The sequence below is a fragment of the Ostrea edulis genome, chromosome 1 (assembly GCF_947568905.1).
Source record: "Ostrea edulis chromosome 1, xbOstEdul1.1, whole genome shotgun sequence".
Lineage (NCBI taxonomy): Eukaryota > Metazoa > Mollusca > Bivalvia > Ostreida > Ostreidae > Ostrea > Ostrea edulis.
In genome coordinates, this window is record NC_079164.1 from 63692062 (window position 1) to 63712873 (window position 20812).

General features: G+C 35.4%; 1 protein-coding gene across 1 annotated transcript; it reads right to left on the reverse strand.

Annotated features, from left to right (window-relative positions):
* Positions 1-7333: 7333 nt before the first annotated feature.
* Positions 7334-20293, reverse strand: LOC125647863 (AH receptor-interacting protein-like). Its single transcript, XM_048874687.2, has 6 exons — positions 19961-20293; positions 13536-13715; positions 12540-12717; positions 9085-9271; positions 8103-8245; positions 7334-7792 (listed from the first exon to the last, which is right to left on the reverse strand). Exons 1-6 carry the CDS (start codon positions 20057-20059, stop codon positions 7590-7592), a joined length of 990 nt encoding a protein of 329 aa, XP_048730644.2. The 5' UTR covers positions 20060-20293; the 3' UTR covers positions 7334-7589.
* Positions 20294-20812: the final 519 nt, after the last annotated feature.

A 20812-nucleotide genomic window follows, 5' to 3' on the forward strand; every position in this document is an offset into this window, starting at 1 on the left:
GAATTTATTATTTCCGTGTTTCTATTGGATTTGAATTTGTGGAGGAAATGCTGCTTCACGTGATTTCAAACTTCCTAGGTCAATACATCAAAATCTGATATTGGATATTGATATTATTCCTTTTCACTGAAATGGTCAACATTTGGCTTTTAGTTAATAAACAGTGGTTACTAAAATTAAATAATCCCAAACAGTTTGCATGTATTTCTAAACATAATTTAATGAACCAAAACATGATTCGTCAGATGGGATATTTAAAATAGTGTTCCCTGTCAAATATCACAACCCCCTTGGCACACAAAGGACCGTCGTCATTGGGTTCGATAAAACAATAGGCTTATTACGAGCCACCGCAACAACTGAAAAACTTCAAAGCCCCATTCTGATTTAGCTTCAAAGCCACTGTATGGCTGAAATATCGCCACTTCAGCTTAGAACCATAAATAAACTAAACAAACAAATGATAAGCCAAAGCATGCAAACTGGCATGTTGTAGTGGAAATGAATTATGAGCCTGCTACCCCAAGAAAGGGCACGTGTGGTTTGCTCGAATGGCCAGTTTGTGAAAACTGAATACAGTCTACGTGACTATTCCACATGGCTTTTGTAGTACGGAAGACCTTAGTCCTGCTGCTGGCGACCAGAATCGTAGTAGATAAATTTATTAGAATCTCAAGAATCTTGCAGAGGAGTGGAAGGAAGTAATAAAATTGTATCAAACAACAGCGATTGGAAGAATTTGATGTAGATAGCGACACATTCGCGAAGTACACATAGGGATGATCCGTATACATGTACCACCATCAGATGCCGCGAATGAGTATTTACCCACGCCCATGGGAAACAATTTTCCATCAATTTATTTACAGTTCATGAAAACTTCTGGCACTATCTACAATTGAAAAAAACTAGCGGCCTTAGATCATGCTAATTGTTCTCGTGCTGTCCTTAAATCCGTCCATACTGAAGACGTTGACAGTGTATGATGGTAATTCATCCCAAAGTCAAATCATTGACAATGGGTAGGTGCGTGATGGTATAGCGACGAGATGGTGAACAATACGGTAAAGCATGGTTACCTTTGCTTTCTGTCTGCGGTTTTGTAGTGTCGGTCATCGTAGGTCTTCTATTATCTTTGATTCCGTAATTCTTAGTAATGAAGCGTGCTGCTCTCCTTTGCACCATTTCCAGTTCATAGATGTTCCTCTAAGTTATAGGGTCCCGTGTCATTGAAGCGTACTTCACATCTGGTCCTACTTAAGGTAGTATAACACTATGCATTGGTGTTCGTAGGGTAGGTGCTGATGTTACGCCTGAGAAAAGCATTGATGTTCTTTGCTTTCTTCGTGACTGTCCCAATATTTTGATTGCATTAGTTACTGTTGATGTTGAAGGCTGGGTATTTTCCGGGATTTACTGTGTCCGAGGTCTTTTCATGGATAATGTTATTCCTTATGGGTCTCCTCCTGTTTGTCATTTGCAATACTACACACTATCTTGCTTATATGACATTGACCGTTTTTTCTCATACTACAAGCTGTCAAGGTCTTGTTGGAATTGGTTGGTACCCCCCTCTTTACTGATCTTTCTATAGAGAAGACAGTCGTCCGCGAACGACCGAGCTTTAAATGTTATCTGCTCCGGTAGATCATTGATGTATGTTAGGAAGAAAAGCGGGCCCATTACTGTTCCCTGAGGTATTCCGAATGTAACATCTGATGTTCTTAATGTCTTTCATTCTCATTTGACCTCCTGGGTTAGACCTATAAGAAAGCTAATGATCAATTCCAATGTGCTTCCTCTGATTGCATTGTAACGACACATTTTGAGTAGTCGTCGATGGGACACCTTGTCAAAGACTTTTGAGAAGTCGAGCAATACACAGTCCAAATGGTTTCCATTGTTCAATCCTTCAGCTAGCTTACATAATATTTTTTTGCAAAATCCATATTGGCAATTCCATTTTCCTCAAGATGGGTAATGAATGTTTCTCTGCAATATTATGTTCCGTTCATTTACAGGATATTGATGTTAGAGATACTGGTCTGTAATTTGAAGCCTTTTTTCTGTCTCCTTTTTAAATAGCTGTGTTATAAGTGCCTCATTCCACTAATCAGGTATCCTGTGTAAATACTGATGGAAACTGATCGTTAAGTATGTTGGCTTTTACAGTCGTGTGGCTTTGATGTATCCTCTCTTTACGTATTGAGGCCACTCCGGATGATTATATTCTCTTGCTCCTAATTAAATCCCAAAATCTTTTTGGATTGTTTGTGTTGTCCTCACAAAGCATATCCGAGATGAGTCGGTTGTAGGTTTCCTGGCATTATTAAGGTTTTTTGGAACTATTTGAAAGGATTTTGTATTTGTGAGTGTATCGGTTTTTTCCTACTTGGGCAACATTTTGAAATTCTTATACCCCACTTGCCAACATTGTTCATTTATCTATATTTATTTATCTGGTGGAGAAAATGATTAGTAGAGAAAAGAGATGATCCGAGAGGGAAAAGGTGAACAGGACAAAAAGTGATCAATCTCCTAACTCTTATAAAGAATGCGGAATTCAGGGTAGGGCTAACACAGATCCCTGGACATACCAGAAATGGGATGAGGTGTCTAGAGGGACTAAGCATCCCCCTGTGGACCGATCATACCCGCCGTGAGCCTTATATCTCCACCGAGTAAAAAGTAAGCCGTAGTCTACATTAGTGTGTAACTGGTATGAAGCATGTCAGAGAGCAATTTACCTAATGACAGGTAACCTAGTGGTATAGGTAAATTAGTTCTGGTTCCACGCACAAGCACTCTGAAGTTGAAATTAGATGTATGCTGGAGTTCCTCATTGACAATATCTTTGTAGCCTTTGGTGATCAGATCTACCAATAGTCGATTGGAATTCCCTTGGGCACGAATTGTGCTTTGTTAGCTGACCTGTGCTATTGCATTTCTATAATGAGAACCTTTCTTTGGTTATTTCAGAACCATAATGTCCTATATGTATGATTGAAAAAAAACCCTATTTTATTTGGTAAAATCAACATTGACTTTTCCCCCATTAAAATCAACAATCCAATTTTGTTACCATTGGTCTCTAACCGCTGGTAAAACAAGTCAAAACATTTCTCCTGGTCATAACTTTGTAGTGGAAGATAACCCATTGGAACAAAACATACTCTTCTTGTTTTCATGAGATTTCTTCCATTCCATTATGCTTACAGTAACTTGGTACTTTTTTGTAGACAATGCTCTTTCGATTGTGTTGACCTGTTTCTGCTTATTCTCCTTGCCTTCCGAGCAAATTATACTCCTTTATCAGATGACCTGTTTCTACATTTTCATGAGCCAGAATTTATTCAAAAGCTTCTACACGAGAAGAAAAAAATCTCTTGCTGGGAGCTTCAACTCGACATCTAAATATATCGACGACGTTTTTATGTCAACAATAATCATTTTCCCATCTCTCTATTTTATGTTGTTTATAGGAGTTATGAGACTGATCACTGCTCATTATCTTCACCTTTCTATCATTCATATGTTGATTCGATATACAATGTATCCCATTAAACTCGAAATAAGAGAGCACACAGTCTTCCACATCGGTTTTATACTTAGATATTTTATGAAATTCAAATCAAGATATATTATTTGATTGAACATAGATGTTAATGGCAAACTAACAACACATCTTTATGACAAACGGGATGACTTCAGCTTCTCCATCATCAACTTCCAATTTTTATTTATCAATACTCCATTATCACCTGCATATGGTGTCTCTCAAATGATTCGATATGCAAGAGCTTGTTCTGTGTATGGCCAGTTTTTAAATTGAGACAGGCTACTGACAAATCTCAGTATGTTGATGTTACAGGAGTGTCAACAGTCTAGTTTAAAGTAGGTATTTCGCAAATTTTATGGTCATTATAACGAAAAGGAAAAGATAACGAACAATGGTCAACCTCATAACTCCTATAAGGAATACAAAAATAGAGAATTGGGCAAATACAGACCCCTTTATATACAAGAAGTGGGATCAGGTGTCTAGGAAGAGTAAGCATCCCCTGTGGACCGGTCACACCCGCCGTGAACCCTATATCTTGATCAGGTAAATAGAGTAATCCGTAACTAGAATCCGTGTGCCAAGAACGGTCTAACAAATTGGTATAAAACACGCCAGATAGTATTTGACCCAATAACAGGTTGTATTGGCAAATTATATCGTTATAACGACCATAGAATTTGCGAAATGCCTCTTTTAAACGAGACTGTTGAAACCCCTGTAACATCAACTTGTTTGTCAGTAACGTGCCTTGATTTAAAAAATTTTTTTATAATACACAGAACAAACTCTTGCTTAGTGAATCAGTTGACACCATATGAAGGTGAAAATGGATTGTTATATAAAGATGGGAAGATGACGATGGAGAAGTTGAAATCATTCGATTTGTCATAAAGTTGAGTTGTTAGTTTGCCGTTGATATCTATTTTCAATAAAATATCTAAGTATGAAGCAGATGTGGAGGTCTCTGTGGTGTCTTTCATTTCGAGTTCACTGGGATATATCGGATCATATGAATGAAAATGATTATTGTAAATAAATAAAACGTCGTCGATATATATATCTAAATGTCAAATTGAAGGCCACAGCAAGAGATTTTTTCTTCTTATCTGCAAGCTGTTCAATAAATTCTGTCTCATAAGAACATAAAAACAGGTCAGCTAATAAAGGAGCACAATTCGTGCCTATAGGAATTCCAAGACTGTTGGAAGACCTGATCACCAAAGACTTCTAAAATATTGTCAATGAGGAACTCCAGCATCTTTTTAATATCATCTTCAGGGTACTCTTTAGTAGAATAAGAATGGTGTTTTACAGGGTAATTTTTTTAATTACTGATCACTAGATATGAATATTTTCTTCACCCATTATTGTTAATGAAGCAACTGTCTATGATGTATTTAAGTCTAGTCTTTAATTTATTGTGATTGATTGATTGATTGATGTTTTCCGCCACACTCAACAATTTTTCAGTTATCTGGTGGCGCCCAGTTTTTATTGGTGGAAGAGAAAACCCAGATACAATGTATCTGGGAAGAGACCACATACCTTTCGAAAGTAAACTGGGAAACCTTTTCACTTACCGGCACGAGCGGGATTCGAACCAGTGCTGACAGAGGTGAGAGGCCGTGTGATTTTGAGCGCGATGCTCCAACCACTCGGCCACGGAGGCCCAATTTATTGTGAGGAATGGTCGTGTAAAATGTTGAAAAGTCAGACGTTTTGATGTTAGTGATTTGAAAAGTTTTGTGATTTCAAATAAATACTAAAAGTTCTTTAGAAATCTTTAGAATCCGCATTTGATTTACCACTTCTGGCGTATGATGTGGCACAATACCTTTGAAGTTTCTCCTTGACGGCTCTTAATATTGAAGTTTCTCCTTGATGGCTGTGAGGAGCAAAGATATCATTTTCGGGTTCATCAAAAGATTACACACTTTTCTGACATAGTAGTAGGAATTTTAAATTGAAATAAGGTCCTTGTCCTATGATGAATATACTATGGATGACTAGTTTACGTAGCATAGGAAAGGAGAAGCTGGACTGGGAATTGAACCCCAGACTCCTACATTATTAGTCAGGTACCACTGAGCTATCCAATCCATATAGCCCTAAATACTACACTACTCCCTTTTTAAATTGTCTTCACCCTCGAAGACACAAATCCCCAATTCTTTTGCTCCTGGCAGGGCAATCTGCAAGTCCGGGGGTGTTCACCAGGACCAAATGTAGTATAGGAAATGGACCAGGAATCAAACCCAGGACCCTTGCATCAAGAACTCTAACCACTTAGCTATCCAGGCCAAAATCCGTGGTCCATATGACCCTAAATACTACATTCAAAACTAAATTTACAGGATACATTATTCTGGTTCTCCAAAAGGTTTATATTCTAAATAGTGGATTAACGGTTCTTAGCCACCTTTAAGATCTCCTGATCATTAAGGCCATGTTAAAAGTTTGGGTAGATACACGTGTAGGTAGGTAAATTGTTTCTCCAATAGGACTGTAAACAACAAAGATTACTTCACTACTAGAATCTATAACACAGAGATATATATTCACTGACAAGATTTCCAGATAAAATTTACCAAATGAAAATGTGAGCAAGCTCACATACCCCACGCTCCAGCATTGCTTGACAATGCCTAACATAATGAATGGTAATGCCATGCATTACTGCAAGATCAGCTAGGACAGACGGGCTCGAAATTCTAAATTCAAAAGGGGCATAACTCTCAGAAAAATTATTGAATCAGAATTTCCTGGGATTACGCACATCTACACAGTGTGTCCTTATTAACTACAAAGTTTCACAAGATTCTGTTGAGCAGTCTCAGAGGAGTTGCACTGACAAGAACAGGACAGACGAGTTCAAAATTCTAAGTTCAAATGCGGCTCAACTCCCAGAAAAATTACTGAATCAGAATTTCCTGGGATACGCACATCTACACAATGTGTCCTTATTGACTACAAAGATTCACGAATCCCGTGGGAGTCCGATTTAGAATTGGTCTACAGTACCCCTTGCTTGTTGTAAGAGGCAACAAAATGGGGCAGTCCTTCAGATGAGACCACAAAAACTGAGGCCCCTTGTCACAGAGGTGTGTCATGATAAAGATCCCTCCCTGCATCATAAGCGCCGAGCATAGGCCTAAATTTTGCAGCCCTTCACCAGCAATGGTGACATCTCCATATGAATTTAAAACAAGATGTGTTTGTGAAACACAAATGCCCCCGATAATGGCCAATTCCGAAGATGGTCAAGGTCACAAGGGCAAATATCTTGGTACCAGTAGAAAGATCTTGTCAAAAGAAATGCTCATGTACAATATTAAAGCTCTAATATTTATCATTTAGAAGTTATGACCAATGTAAAAAAAAAAAATTAAAAGTAGGTCAAATGTCAAGGTCAAAAGGTTCAATACCCACGAAAAGGTCTTGTCACAAGGAATACTCATGTGAAATATCAAAGCTCTATCTCTTATTGTTCAAAAGTTATTAGCAAGGTTAAAGTTTCAGACAGAATTACAGAATGACAGACAGGACAAAAACAATATGCCCCCTGATATTCGATCTCGGGGGCATACAAATTTAAGTTGGACATTAAACAATATACAACCAACCAACAAAGTTTCAAGAAATTCTGTTGAGCAGTCTCAGAGGAGTTCCACTGACAAGAAAGGAACTGACGGACTGACTGACAGACAAACTGACGGATGGGTCAAAAACATTATAATCTCCACAACTCTGTGGTTTGAGGTATAAAAACAATTTTGTGATGTTCAGAAAACAAGAAGATTTATTCCAAAGGAAAACAAATTTAGCCCAATGTGTTCTTTTCTTTTTAATTGTATAAAAACTCAACCAATAATTGTTTCAAGTAATGGTTGTAATGCTTAATTGACAACTTCAGTAAGATGTTTCAGAGTTCCTAAACACATATAATGTACCCTGACAGTTAATAATAAATAATATACATTTAAATAATAAAATGTGGTATTTATTACAGACTTTTACACTGCTATTCTCAGCTAAAAAGTCCTTTTAATCTATTTCTATCTTCAATGTCCTTTTGTTTTTGTAATTCTTCTAATTTGTTCATTTCTTTTTGGACAGCTGTTGCCAGTGATGGGTCAAGGGTCATGACCTTGTTAAAGTCTTCTCTAGCCTCTTGGGGATTCCAGGCTCCAATGTGTGCCTTGGCCCTGCGAAACATGGCCTTTACGTTAACTGAAATGGAGAAGCATACTGATATTCTAGTATTGGACATAACAGTCATAATGCATTCATTATGTACCGTACAATTGCATCTATTACAAAAATCTCTTATATATGGGAATTACAATTTAAATTTCATTAGAGAAATGGTGCATATACGACAATTTAGATGAATTGAGTCACCTGATTAAGTCCATTCACTTAAATGTAAAGTGTTTGCCATTACCAAAAAATGCATTATGCAGCTAATATACCTGTGTCCCATTTGAGTACATGCAGCTAACATACCTGTGTCCTGTTTGAGTACATGCAGCTAACTTACCTGGGTCCCGTTTGAGTACAGTTGAGGTGTGCTCAATCACTGGATAATAGTCTTTTAAAAATAATTTGCACTGAGCATAGTTCAATAAAAATGGGACCTTCATATCCTCTAGATTGTTCCATTCTGGATCACCTGGCTTCTCCCTGAAAATGATTAAGGTAGTACTCTACATCGTCATAATGGCTGACTTCCTTTAAAAATATGGATGAAAAAATCGATATCAGCAATATTTGACTTTTCCTTTTCCATATAAATACATAGCCGAGTATCTCAGTAGGTTAGAATACCGACTGCTGAACTGTAGGTCGGAGGTTCGAGTCCAGCAGGGGTTTTAAATTTTTTTCAGATTACCTTCTACTAAAACTGTATTTTTTTGACAAAATAAAGTAAATTTGAAAATTTTCAACTTCAAAATATTGTTGTACATATCCTCTACTTTTCATCCACATCAAATTTCTTTGGTGTAGCATGCAAGGTGAAGATAACGAACAGTGATCAATCTCATAACTCCTACAAGCAATACAAAATAGATAGTTGGGCAAACACGGACCCCTGGACACACCAGAGGTGGGATCAGGTGCCTAGGAGAAGTAAGCAGCATACTTCCTTAACAGTGAACAGGTAGGGGGGATTACATAACTTCCATACAATTCTAAATATTTTCTAAGTAAGACTTTTTTGAGATGAAAAAACATTGTTTGAATTCATTATAGATGTTTTAAGTTTAAGTATATAGCATATTCTAATATATAAGATAAGACAATATTTATTAAAAGTTGGGTTTAATAAATAGAAACATTAGCTCTTTCCAACTACAAAATATGTAAACTTGTTTGATAGTTAGAGCAGGAGGAAATAAAAGTACTCTGAGAGGAATTTACATAATTTTTCTTGTATAGAGCAAATTAAGATCCTCAGAGAAGAATTTCACAGCATCTTTTAGTACATGTATTTAGAGGTAAGGTTACAAGTGTATCCTTACTTCACCACCAGATGTTCCAGAAAACCAAGCGCTTCAAAATATTTATCTGCTGCCTCCGAATATTTCTTCTCTGAGAAAAACTTGTTGCCTTGTTCCTTCAGTATTGGGATTTTCTTCAGTTTTTCTTCATCTGTTAATGTCCATGAGTCCTTTTCATAGTCTTCTGGTTTCTCTAATTTCAATAATTCTGGTAATAAAATAAGAAATAAAGAGTATTATTTAATTTATGGATGCTCCCTAACAGCAGCAGAACTGTGTAAAGAACAAATGTTGTTGGAGGATAACAGAGCGAGGCGGATTTTATGGGGAAAAGAAGCTAGTAAGTGTACCAGACTGGTATCGTGCTATCATCCATTCTGGTAAACCATATACAGTCAAGTTAGATGGAATTGAGAAAAAACTGAGAGATATCCAAGGATTTGAGATATCAAGGGTAAAATACTTAAAGGGAAAGGCAACCCTAACCACATAGTTGCTTTTATGAATAAAGTATTACTTACTGATATCGCAATTGACAGTCTTTAACAACAAAAATCCTTGCTTAACAATTAAATCAATATTATTAATCTATCATGTATTTTAAATTACCCGCCGCTAAGAGAGTGGCCATTGAAGTTTAATTCATGACGTCACACCATCTATTCCAGTTTATTTCATCAGCAGCACTGTAAACATGACAAGTCACGAACAGTTAAGTTTGGAGCCGTATAGATTTGAGCCCGTTCTTTCGCAAGAAGTGAAGCGGAAAGCTGTATTTCTTATGTTATCTTTATTTCGAGAGTTATCGCCCCTGTCATTTTAATTGCTTATTAGACATACTCAAATAAATACTTCATGATGGTTAGTTTTGAATTAAAGTACGTACAATTATAATCATTGTGTGTTTCTATAGTAGATTCTATAAAGATTAGCAAGCTTTGGTATGATTAGTATTTTGTTTTAATTTGTAAGTAATTATACACTACGGATCATTATGGTACTGTGGATATATAGCATTCTCCTACACTAATATTTAAATTAGGTTACCGAGTTAAAACTCAATAAACCGTGCAATGTTCATGTGTAAGGTAATCCCTGCTTAGTACTAACAAACAGAGAGGGGTCAAACCCTGCTCTGGATATGGAATCTGTTAGCTACAAATGTGTGGATATCTTTGCTGGTTGCTGCACAAGATTGGGTGTGTGGACATCCCTGCCACTGTATCTGATTAGAACTGGTCTTTATAGAGTGATGGGTGTGCGGTCATCACTGCGCGTGTGCAGGTGTGCGGGGATGCCCTGCTTGTCCTTGTGGAAGTGCGCTGGTGTGTGGAATTCCCTGCCAGTGCACTTGTTTGCTACCAGTCAATAGATCCTATATAGGCGCAATACAACTAATTAAGTCTGCGCATTGTAAATATTTGCAGCATCTTGGGGTTATCTGTTTCTATCACGGGTACGAGCCCGCAGGGGGTTCACAGGCAGTGACCTCCCTTGCATGTTACAGAAGAAATTGAGAAAAGAATATGTTCGGTCGAGTCGCAGACAAGGCAGACGGTAAATGTTCTTCATACAAATGTCTCGAACCACAACTTGTCATTACGTAAATGATGGATCCACAGTTTATGTAGTCTTTTCTTTTCAAATGACTTGGTTGAGTCAGTGTAATTAACTGCTTGCCAGGAAGGCATCAACCTATTTATTCGTAAGATCTACCACATGCACATCTTTGATGATCTCACAAGTGCTTGGGTTCAGGACCCCCCCCCCCCCCCCTTCCTCCAAATAAGCTACATGAGTTGATTTAATTAATGTTTTGTTGAAAATATTTCTATTGCATGTCAACATCTTGCATACCCATACAGTTCGAAATACATGTAATTCAAAATAAGCCCTTTTAAAAAAAATACCTTTAAAAAAATCACTTTCACTGGTTATTATAATTAACAGAACTTATAATAACCAGTGAGGGTAAATTTTTTAAAGGGCTTATTTTGAATTATTTTAGACTTAATGGGTATGCAAGACATTGTTGACATGCATTAGAAATATTTTCAAGAAAAAAAATAATTAAATCAACTCATGTAGCTTATTCGGAGGGGGGGGGGGGGGGGGGGGGTGGTCCTGAACCCAAGCACCTGTGGATGATCTTAGAATCTCATCAAAACCGGAACAGACGGTGTGATGTCAAAATTATTGATTTTTGTGGTCTTGAATACAAAAGAGTTGCACATCATGGCAGCCTCTATAGATCGTGGGAATTTCAATTTTTGATGTTTTCAAATTAGTACTGAAACTTATCTAGGCCATATATCAACAGAATTGTATGACAAATCTTTATCATATAATTAATCTTATCATTTATCATGTAAAAATCTTTTGGGTTGCCTTTCCCTTTAAAGGGACTGATTCACGATTTTCTCCCAAATTTTGTTTTTCACTTTAAATGATCAAAATATACAGTCTAATTTGTTTAGAATGTTTCATAAAAAAAATTAAGGTTATTTATCATGACGGAAGCTCATTATAGAGAGTTTATTGTTTGTTTTGAAAACAAAGAATGAAGTGTGTTATTGTTTACAAAGTTTTCAAAATAAATGGATATTAACCCAAGCTTATTATATATATCACATCTCAAGAATGCTTTAGATAAAATGTGTCATTTAAAAGTTAAAATTTGTGATTGTACAAAATGAAAATGCTTTAAATTACAAAATTAACATTTCACTGGTTTGTTTGTTTACATAAAATGACTCAAGTCTTTGTTTACATAATACAGAATTGCTCTTATCCTCGCATTCAGAGTGTCCAAATTTTGGTTGTCAACATTAAATGAGTTATATTTTAAAATTTTAACATAAAAAATGAAAAATATTTCTTTCAAAAAACGTGAACCAGTCCCTTTAAAGAATAAGTGGTTGGGACTTCTGAATCACTTCGACATATCCATGGTATTCAAGATATTGGTGTTCAAGATGCCCGAGTTCAACTGTACATGTTGTAATTCCTGTTAATAATAAAGGGGCCTACTGTAAAGCAATTTAATTTAATCACTCCTTCAGAAAATTTAGGCCAGATGCATCAACCACAATATAAATGGCAGTGAGCAACCTAAAATGCACACTTGTTCAACTTTGAATCCCATGTTTGCAGAAAATACAGGACCCTGCTGCAGTATTCAAATCATTATTGGTTGTGTGCAATGCATCAGTCATGCAAGTCTGAACAACAGAGAAGATACATTTATTGAGAAAGCATCGGAATCACCACTACTTGCATATATACATATCAATGAATCATTCATGCAATTTTGAATCATGTGGGATCCATTGGAAATAAGCAATCTCAAAAACTGTTCAAATGCAAAATAGGCCTACGTCATTATGTTTGGATCTGTAGTGTTTAATGAACGGATCACATTCAATGATGAAGGGAACTACACTTGATTGAATATCATTACAATGAAAAACTCAAACCTAATGTAAACTTAAGCTGTTTTGGATTCTTCATAAGGTCATTGAGGTCATCGAAACCCACTCCATGCTCAGCCATCATCATACCACAGCAATGTTTTCCTTCATCATGATTGTGAGTCTTCTTTTCTCCATAATATTCTCTTAGTGTTTTGGATACAACTGGATACACAGATGTATGCTAAAAGTACAAAATTAAAGTTCTCAGACTCTTACAAAACTTCAACCACAGTATGTCCACCTTCGTACTGATGATTGTGAAAATTACCTATTCAACCTGGTACATGTAATACCCTTATAATTGTCAAAAAAAAATTCATTGCTAACTTGTAATATACAATTACAAAAATAAGCATTTCAAAAATAGCTATATTTGTTTCCCATTGGTAAAAACATTTTCCTGAGGCAGATGTCACTAAGGAACTATTGGCAGTTTTTCCTGAGTGAACCATGTACTTTGCTTTTTCCCTATTACAGATATACGTGTACATAGTGCAGTATATCAAATCAAACTACATAACTTGTCAGAATGATAGTTCTAGGAAATAAGTATGCATTGAATGTGATGTTATATAGATAATGTATTAGGCAATTAAAGAAAAGAATTAAAGAATTACTCGGTATGAAACAGATCTCTGATCTGTCCCAATATTTTTTCAGAGAGCTACAGTTCTGCAGCTATATGAAACTTCAATTAATTATGTGTCTATCCTTATGATGCTAACAAAAAGACCATTTTGAATTTGTCATTTGCCATTCACGTACATTCATATGTTGCACAATAAAAACCCTATCTACCAAATGTTTTAATGATAAGAATGTTACAAAGCCTTCCATAAGAAAGAGTCTCCCGGGAGACAGTCATCACATGAACATTAGTTCTTTAATTGTCACATGTTTTACTGCAAATGATATTTAAAGAATCAGCTATTTCTAATGATTTTCTTTTACATAGTAAAAATAATCGATAGAAGTCTTGCAAAATTAAATGATACTCACTGATTTTTGCACAGTAAAACTTGCTACTTCATTTAACCTCATTGATCGTAAACAAGTTTCCCAAACTTCCAGTTTGAATTTTTTTCCAAGAATAATTTCCAGTGGTTTATTGTACTTATGACTGTCATCAAGGACTGTGTTTTTTTCATCACAGATTTCTGTTCGGAAATGAAAATACAGCTGGGAAAAAAAAAGATGGCATAATGATTAATTCATTTCACTTTCAAATACAGTCAAACTTGATTATCTCGAACTCCATGGGGGTGAGAAAAAACTTAAAGATATCTCAGCATTTGAGATATTGAGGTTGAAATACAAAAAGAAAATGTACATGTAGCTGGGACTTCTATCTTACTTTGTCATATCCATGGTATTTGAAATGTTGATGTTCGAGATACCGAAGTTCAACTCACAAGCATAAAGAGTATAGACATGTATTATACCTCAGAATCACAAGCATAAAGAGTATAGACATGTATTATACCTCAGAATCACAAGCATAAAGAGTATAGACATGTATTATACCTCAGAATCACAAGCATAAAGAGTATACACATGTATTATACCTCAGAATCACAAGCATAAAGAGTATATACATGTATTATACCTCAGAATCACAAGCATAAAGAGTACATGTATTATACCTCAGAATCACAAGCATAAAGAGTATATGTATTATACCTCAGAATCACAAGCATAAAGAGTATATACATGTATTATACCTCAGAATCACAAGCATAAAGAGTACATGTATTATACCTCAGAATCACAAGCATAAAGAGTACATGTATTATACCTCAGAATCACAAGCATAAAGAGTATATGTATTATACCTCAGAATCACAAGCATAAAGAGTATATACATGTATTATACCTCAGAATCACAAGCATAAAGAGTATAGACATGTATTATACCTCAGAATCACAAGCATAAAGAGTATAGACATGTATTATACCTCAGAATCACAAGCATAAAGAGTATACACATGTATTATACCTCAGAATCACAAGCATAAAGAGTATATACATGTATTATACCTCAGAATCACAAGCATAAAGAGTACATGTATTATACCTCAGAATCACAAGCATAAAGAGTATATGTATTATACCTCAGAATCACAAGCATAAAGAGTATATACATGTATTATACCTCAGAATCACAAGCATAAAGAGTACATGTATTATACCTCAGAATCACAAGCATAAAGAGTACATGTATTATACCTCAGAATCACAAGCATAAAGAGTATATGTATTATACCTCAGAATCACAAGCATAAAGAGTATATACATGTATTATACCTCAGAATCACAAGCATAAAGAGTATAGACATGTATTATACCTCAGAATCACAAGCATAAAGAGTATATACATGTATTATACCTCAGAATCACAAGCATAAAGAGTACATGTATTATACCTCAGAATCACAAGCATAAAGAGTATATACATGTATTATACCTCAGAATGTTTTTGCTATATAAATGTTAGGTGAATAAATTTGCTATTTCTTCTGGATAACGCTAGTCGTGAAATAGTTTCTGAACTATCTCACGCTAGGGAAATAGTCTCAAAACTATTTATGCTATATTTTCCCGTGTTTTCTTTTCTGTGACGTCAAAGTCTGATAACTCTAATTAGTTTACCACTCGGATCGCCTCGGTCGATTCCATCTAAGCTAATGCCAAATGTTAGTTTACTTCACTTTGGTATGTCTGACACAAGTAAAGTCTACTTCGGTATAATAAAACACCTATTTACTGACTATTTGGACAATAGTAAGTTTATTGCCCCCCTCGACAGCAACTATTTCCCTCGGCTGCACCTCGGGAAATAGTTGCTGTTGAAGAGGACAATAAACTTGCTATTGTCCTCAAAGCCAGTACCTAGGTGTATAATATATGTCACAATGTGAGAAGTACCAAACTCGGACACTGTCTCCGAGAGATTCAGATGGGTCTTGACACCAATATTATTGGTTTAATCCAAATTTTACAGATCGGCCAAATCTCACTGAGATTACCTCTGCAAACTTGTCAGGAATGAAAAAAAGGGCCCGAAATGAAATCGGATAAATAGATATCAGTGATCTATATCTCTGATGAAATATTAGATAATACATGTACAGTAAACCTTATGGAACACTGTTACTGCCTTACAGTGGAAATCAGTCTTACGTTATGTCGATACATCATGTTATGTGGTTACATCATTAAATTATGTTGATACCTCTTTATGTTATGTGGTAACATCATTACATCATGTGGTTACATCATTACGTTATGTCGACACTTCTTTACGTTATGTGGTTACATCATTACGTTATGTTGATGCTTCTTTACATTATGTAGTTACATCATTACGTTATATCAATACTTCTTTGTGTTATGTGGTTACAACATTAAGTTATGATAAACTTTCAAGGTATCGAGATTGATACAGATGCAAAATGGCGCACTGAAGTCTGACATAACATAAGGCTGATTTCCACTATAAGGCAGTAACGGTGTTCCATAAAAACTTCCCTAAACAAGCTGGCTACCTGACTGAATGAAACAGCTGGATTAGAGGGGTGGCTGATTTACCAAAAACTTTAGCATTTAGTGATACTTTATCTTAATTAGCATTAGGTATTTCTTCTTTGCACCATGGTTCAACAAATAAAACAAAACACATATCTTTATATAAAAACCAATTTTGAAGTAAGATGTTTTTGATAATGATTTAATGTTGGATAAAAATACAAGCTGTATCACACCTGTAATAATCCCCTATAGCTGCTATTAAAGGTAGATGTATCACATCTGTAATAATCCCCTATAGCTGCTATTAAAGGTGGATGTATCACACCTGTAATAATCCCTATAGCTGTTACTAAAGGTAGATGTATCACAGCTGTAATAATCCCCTATAGCTGTTACTAAAGGTAGATGTATCACAGCTGTAATAATCCCCTATAGCTGTTATTAAAGGTAGATGTATCACAGCTGTAATAATCCCCTATAGCTGCTACTAAAGGTAGATGTATCACATCTGTAATAATCCCCTATAGCTGTTACTAAAGGTGGATGTATCACACCTGTAATAATCCCCTATAGCTGCTATTAAAGGTAGATGTATCACAGCTGTAATAACCCCCTATAGCTGCTACTAAAGGTAGATGTATCACATCTGTAATAATCCCCTATAGCTGCTATTAAAGGTAGATGTATCACATCTGTAATAATCCCCTATAGCTGCTACTAAAGGTAGATGTATCACATCTGTAATAATCCCCTATAGCTGCTATTAAAGGTAGATGTATCACATCTGTAATAATCCCCTATAGCTGCTACTAAAGGTAGATGCAATATATACAAGGCAGCTGCTGCTCATCCTGGTGATCTAAAATTACCACCTTGAAAAATTATAGGCAGATATCTAACTAATCAACCTGTACCTAATCAATATTGAAGGTATGATGTGCATCTTAATTAATATATCATATTTCAATTATCTATTCTTAAGTTATAAGATGATTGATTCCAAAAACAAAACACAAAGAGGTTTCTTCCTCATTCCTCTTACAAATACTCTGTTTATGTCTATTGCATATGTAAATATTTGTAAAATGTAGTTATAAAAAAGTATGATGAAACAATATGGTGTTTGATATTATATTCATTCATCATGTTCAATATGAAAGGTGATAATAAGAAACAGTGACCAATCTCATAACTCCTATAAGTAATACAAAATGGAAAGTAGGGCAAACGCGTACCCTTGGATATACCAGAGGTGGGATCAGTTACCTAGGAGGAGTAAGCATACCTTGGCGACTGGTCACACCTGCCGTGAGATCTATATCTTGATCAGGTAAACCGTTATCCGTAGTCAAAATCAGTGTGCCAAGAACAGCCTAACAATTCGTTAATCAAACTTTATATAGAATTTGGAAAGTAAAAAATTTACAGGGGTCACTTAGATTGATTGATCTTATATTGCTTAACATCTCTCTCAGGAATTTTTCACTCATATGGAGATGTCACCAATGCCAGTGAAGGGCTGCAAAATTTAGGCCTATGCTTGGTGCCTGCGGCCTTTGAGCAGGGAGGGGGGATCCTGCGACCTTTGAGCAGGGGGGATCTTTATCGGTGCCCAACCTGCTGTGACACGGGGCCTCACTTTTTGCGGTCTCATCTGAAGGACCATCCCATTTAGTCACCTCTTACAACAGGTAAGGGGTACTGAGGACCTATTCTAACCTGGATCCCTATGAGACAGGGTCACTTAGATTGTCCATTTGAGAACAGCACCTTCACATCACAGCTTGAATTTATTTATTTTTTTTTTATTTTTTTTTTTTATTTTTTTTTTTACATCTGGTCAGTAGGTAACTTTCACACCTGGCCAGTCTTGAACACACCTCTGGTTAATAGTTTTCAGGTACTAAATGGAGAAATTACACTTGTTCATCTCCTGATATTTTTTTTGGAAAGTGGTTGATGCCTGTTTCTCAAGGGTGGCTGGTTTTGTAAGAATTCATTTGTAAGAAAATGTCAAGATTTCTGTCAGAGCGTTAAAACTTGGACGATATTTAAGGAGAACCTGGCAGGTTTCAGAGGACCCAGTTTGGAGAAATTTCATTGTATAGCTTCAACCACTCGATAAAATGTGCATTTCTCTGCCTGGAATCAAAGCTTGTTTCCTGGCAGGCCCTAGTCTGAAATCTGGACTGATACCTAGACCAATGTAGATGTCAGTCCGTGTATCCTATCCAAGCCAAATTCACCAAGATGTAGACAGACTCCTGTAGTGACATCATCATGAATAGACAGAAAGATAAATATCCGTTTGCTATAGTATTCATGGCAAGTTGACAATATTACAAAATAAAAATGTAAATATAAACCAAGGTAATAAACATTTAGCAAATCATTAACAGTGAGCCAGCGCATACTGCGAGCACTAATGAAGCGCAAGTGGAAATAATTCGAGCTAAATCTAAACCATTCACAACAAAAAAATTTTGACGCCAATCCCAGAAGTCCCTCGTCAAAAATGGCTGAGATCTCACAAAGTCACACCTTGGACTATGATCGTGAACTTACGTGGATTATCATCCTAATCTTGTGGTCTCCTAGCTTAAAAATTCCGTGCCTACTTAAACTTTAGAGATAACATAATATGGCAACGGATATAAATTGTGTATATATATATATATATATATATATATATATATATATATATATTCGACTGCAAAACACGAATCTGATTAAAATGCTGAAGTATTAAGGGGAATTGATTATTCTAACAAGAAAACAGAGACTAACTTATTAAAGTATGCGAGGGAGCACAGGCAATGAATTTAAGCTATTTAAAAAAGTACCCAAAAAAAGCATCGATGGAATACGCAACTTCCGAGATATCAGCTCTTCTGTGATAGAGGTACATTCAGTGTTCTGTTGAACGCTTGGGTGGGTACAAGATGTATACATATACTATAGACTAGCTATGTAAATACGGATAACAGTAATGAAAGTGTAAATTTTGTATATATTAGCCGTCGGTATACATTAAACTGACCATATCAAGAATAATATTTTATTGAATTAGTTCACTAAATTAGATATGAAATTATCTTTTTTATTTCCTCTTCAGCACAAGTGATATTTTAATCAAAGAAAAATGGTGATTATCGATTTTTGTTTGAGCTATTTATTATTAAATACTATTAAACTTAGTACTAATATTGTGTGTCCCTGCAGTGTGGATGGTTGCATGATGTCTGATAATCGACTTTAGGCAATAAATCAAGGCAGCGATAAGCATTTGTACCCACCGCGCGTGGACGATAGTATATTTTGCGTCTCACTGTGCGTAAGAGTTCCACAAAGGGAAAGAACTAGTGGGCAACTCGGAAATTGCGTATTCGGCCGGATTGAAAACATCTTTTTAAATCTTTGGGGTTTTTTCGCGTCTAAAAATAAGAACTGCTTAAATATATTTCCTTGGCACCGTCAACATATTATTGAGTATTATTTCATTTATTTTTCATCTTTGTAATAATTATTATCAATAGGGTTTTGACACAATCTGAGCAAACTGGTATATATAGTTTACTATATATATATATATATATATATATATATATAGTTTACTATGCCAGTTTGCTCAGATTGTGTCGAAAACCCTGTGATATTATCTGTTCTTTTTCATTATATCTTTATAGAACTTGACTCCATGCTTTTGATACAAGGAGGAATATCAATTCCTTTATCTCGCACCGTCCTTTGTATTTTTTGCATTTGACTTGATTTGTATTATTAAATCATAATAATTATTATTGTCGATATGTTGTTTTGTATCAACATAATTATTACATGTTTGCCATCAAAACGATACATGAATTCATTGGAATTTTAAAGAGAAGTAAATCAACCTTTGTTCCATCTTCATACGACGGTGAATCACCTTTTCCTGCATACAAAAGGCGTTTTTCTATTCCCTGTGCGAGTAAATTCGCGAAATCTTCCGCCATCTTTGTTTACATTATTTCATGATCTATTAAGTTGTACCTTTACTCTTTCGATATGGCATTCGTGAAGAAAGAACGCAAAAAGTTTCGTCAGCTAACTTGAAGGTTGGGTTAAATATAGTGCAATATATAAATCTCCGCCACCGTTTTCGTTCACAGGATGTTCTCTCTCAAATGCGAGAGCTTCAAGAAAATTTACAAATTTTTAAAAAAAATGTATAGCCCGAGATGGAAATAAAAAAAAAAAAAATAAAAAAAAAACCCAACGAAATAACATTGTATAATTTTTTAAAAAAAAACCTAGGTACAGAATTCAAACCACTGGATTCAGTATATACAAAAAAAAAAATCAACTCGTGAAAAACATCTTAGCACTTTTTTAAAAAATACCAACCATTTTAAAGTAGTTAAAAAGGCTGGAGTGAACTGAGGCAAACCTAGGTGATATAATGGGGTATACCCCCTCCAAACCAAAATAAAGTTGTACTGGATACTCATTTATCACAAAATATCTTACTACTAAGATCAAAATTTACGAACACTGTAATTTTCTTATTTTTCATTTCTTGTAGATTTTCAGAATTTATATGTAAAGTACATCCATGGTTTATAAAACTTGAATACATACTTATGACCTTGTGATCGGTATTTGATTATCAGACAGAATTCTTTTTTCAGCTTAGTCCTATTCTCAATTCTATACACTTTGAACATCGGAAGGCCTCTGGTACCAGGCTACAGTTAGAGAAGATCTGA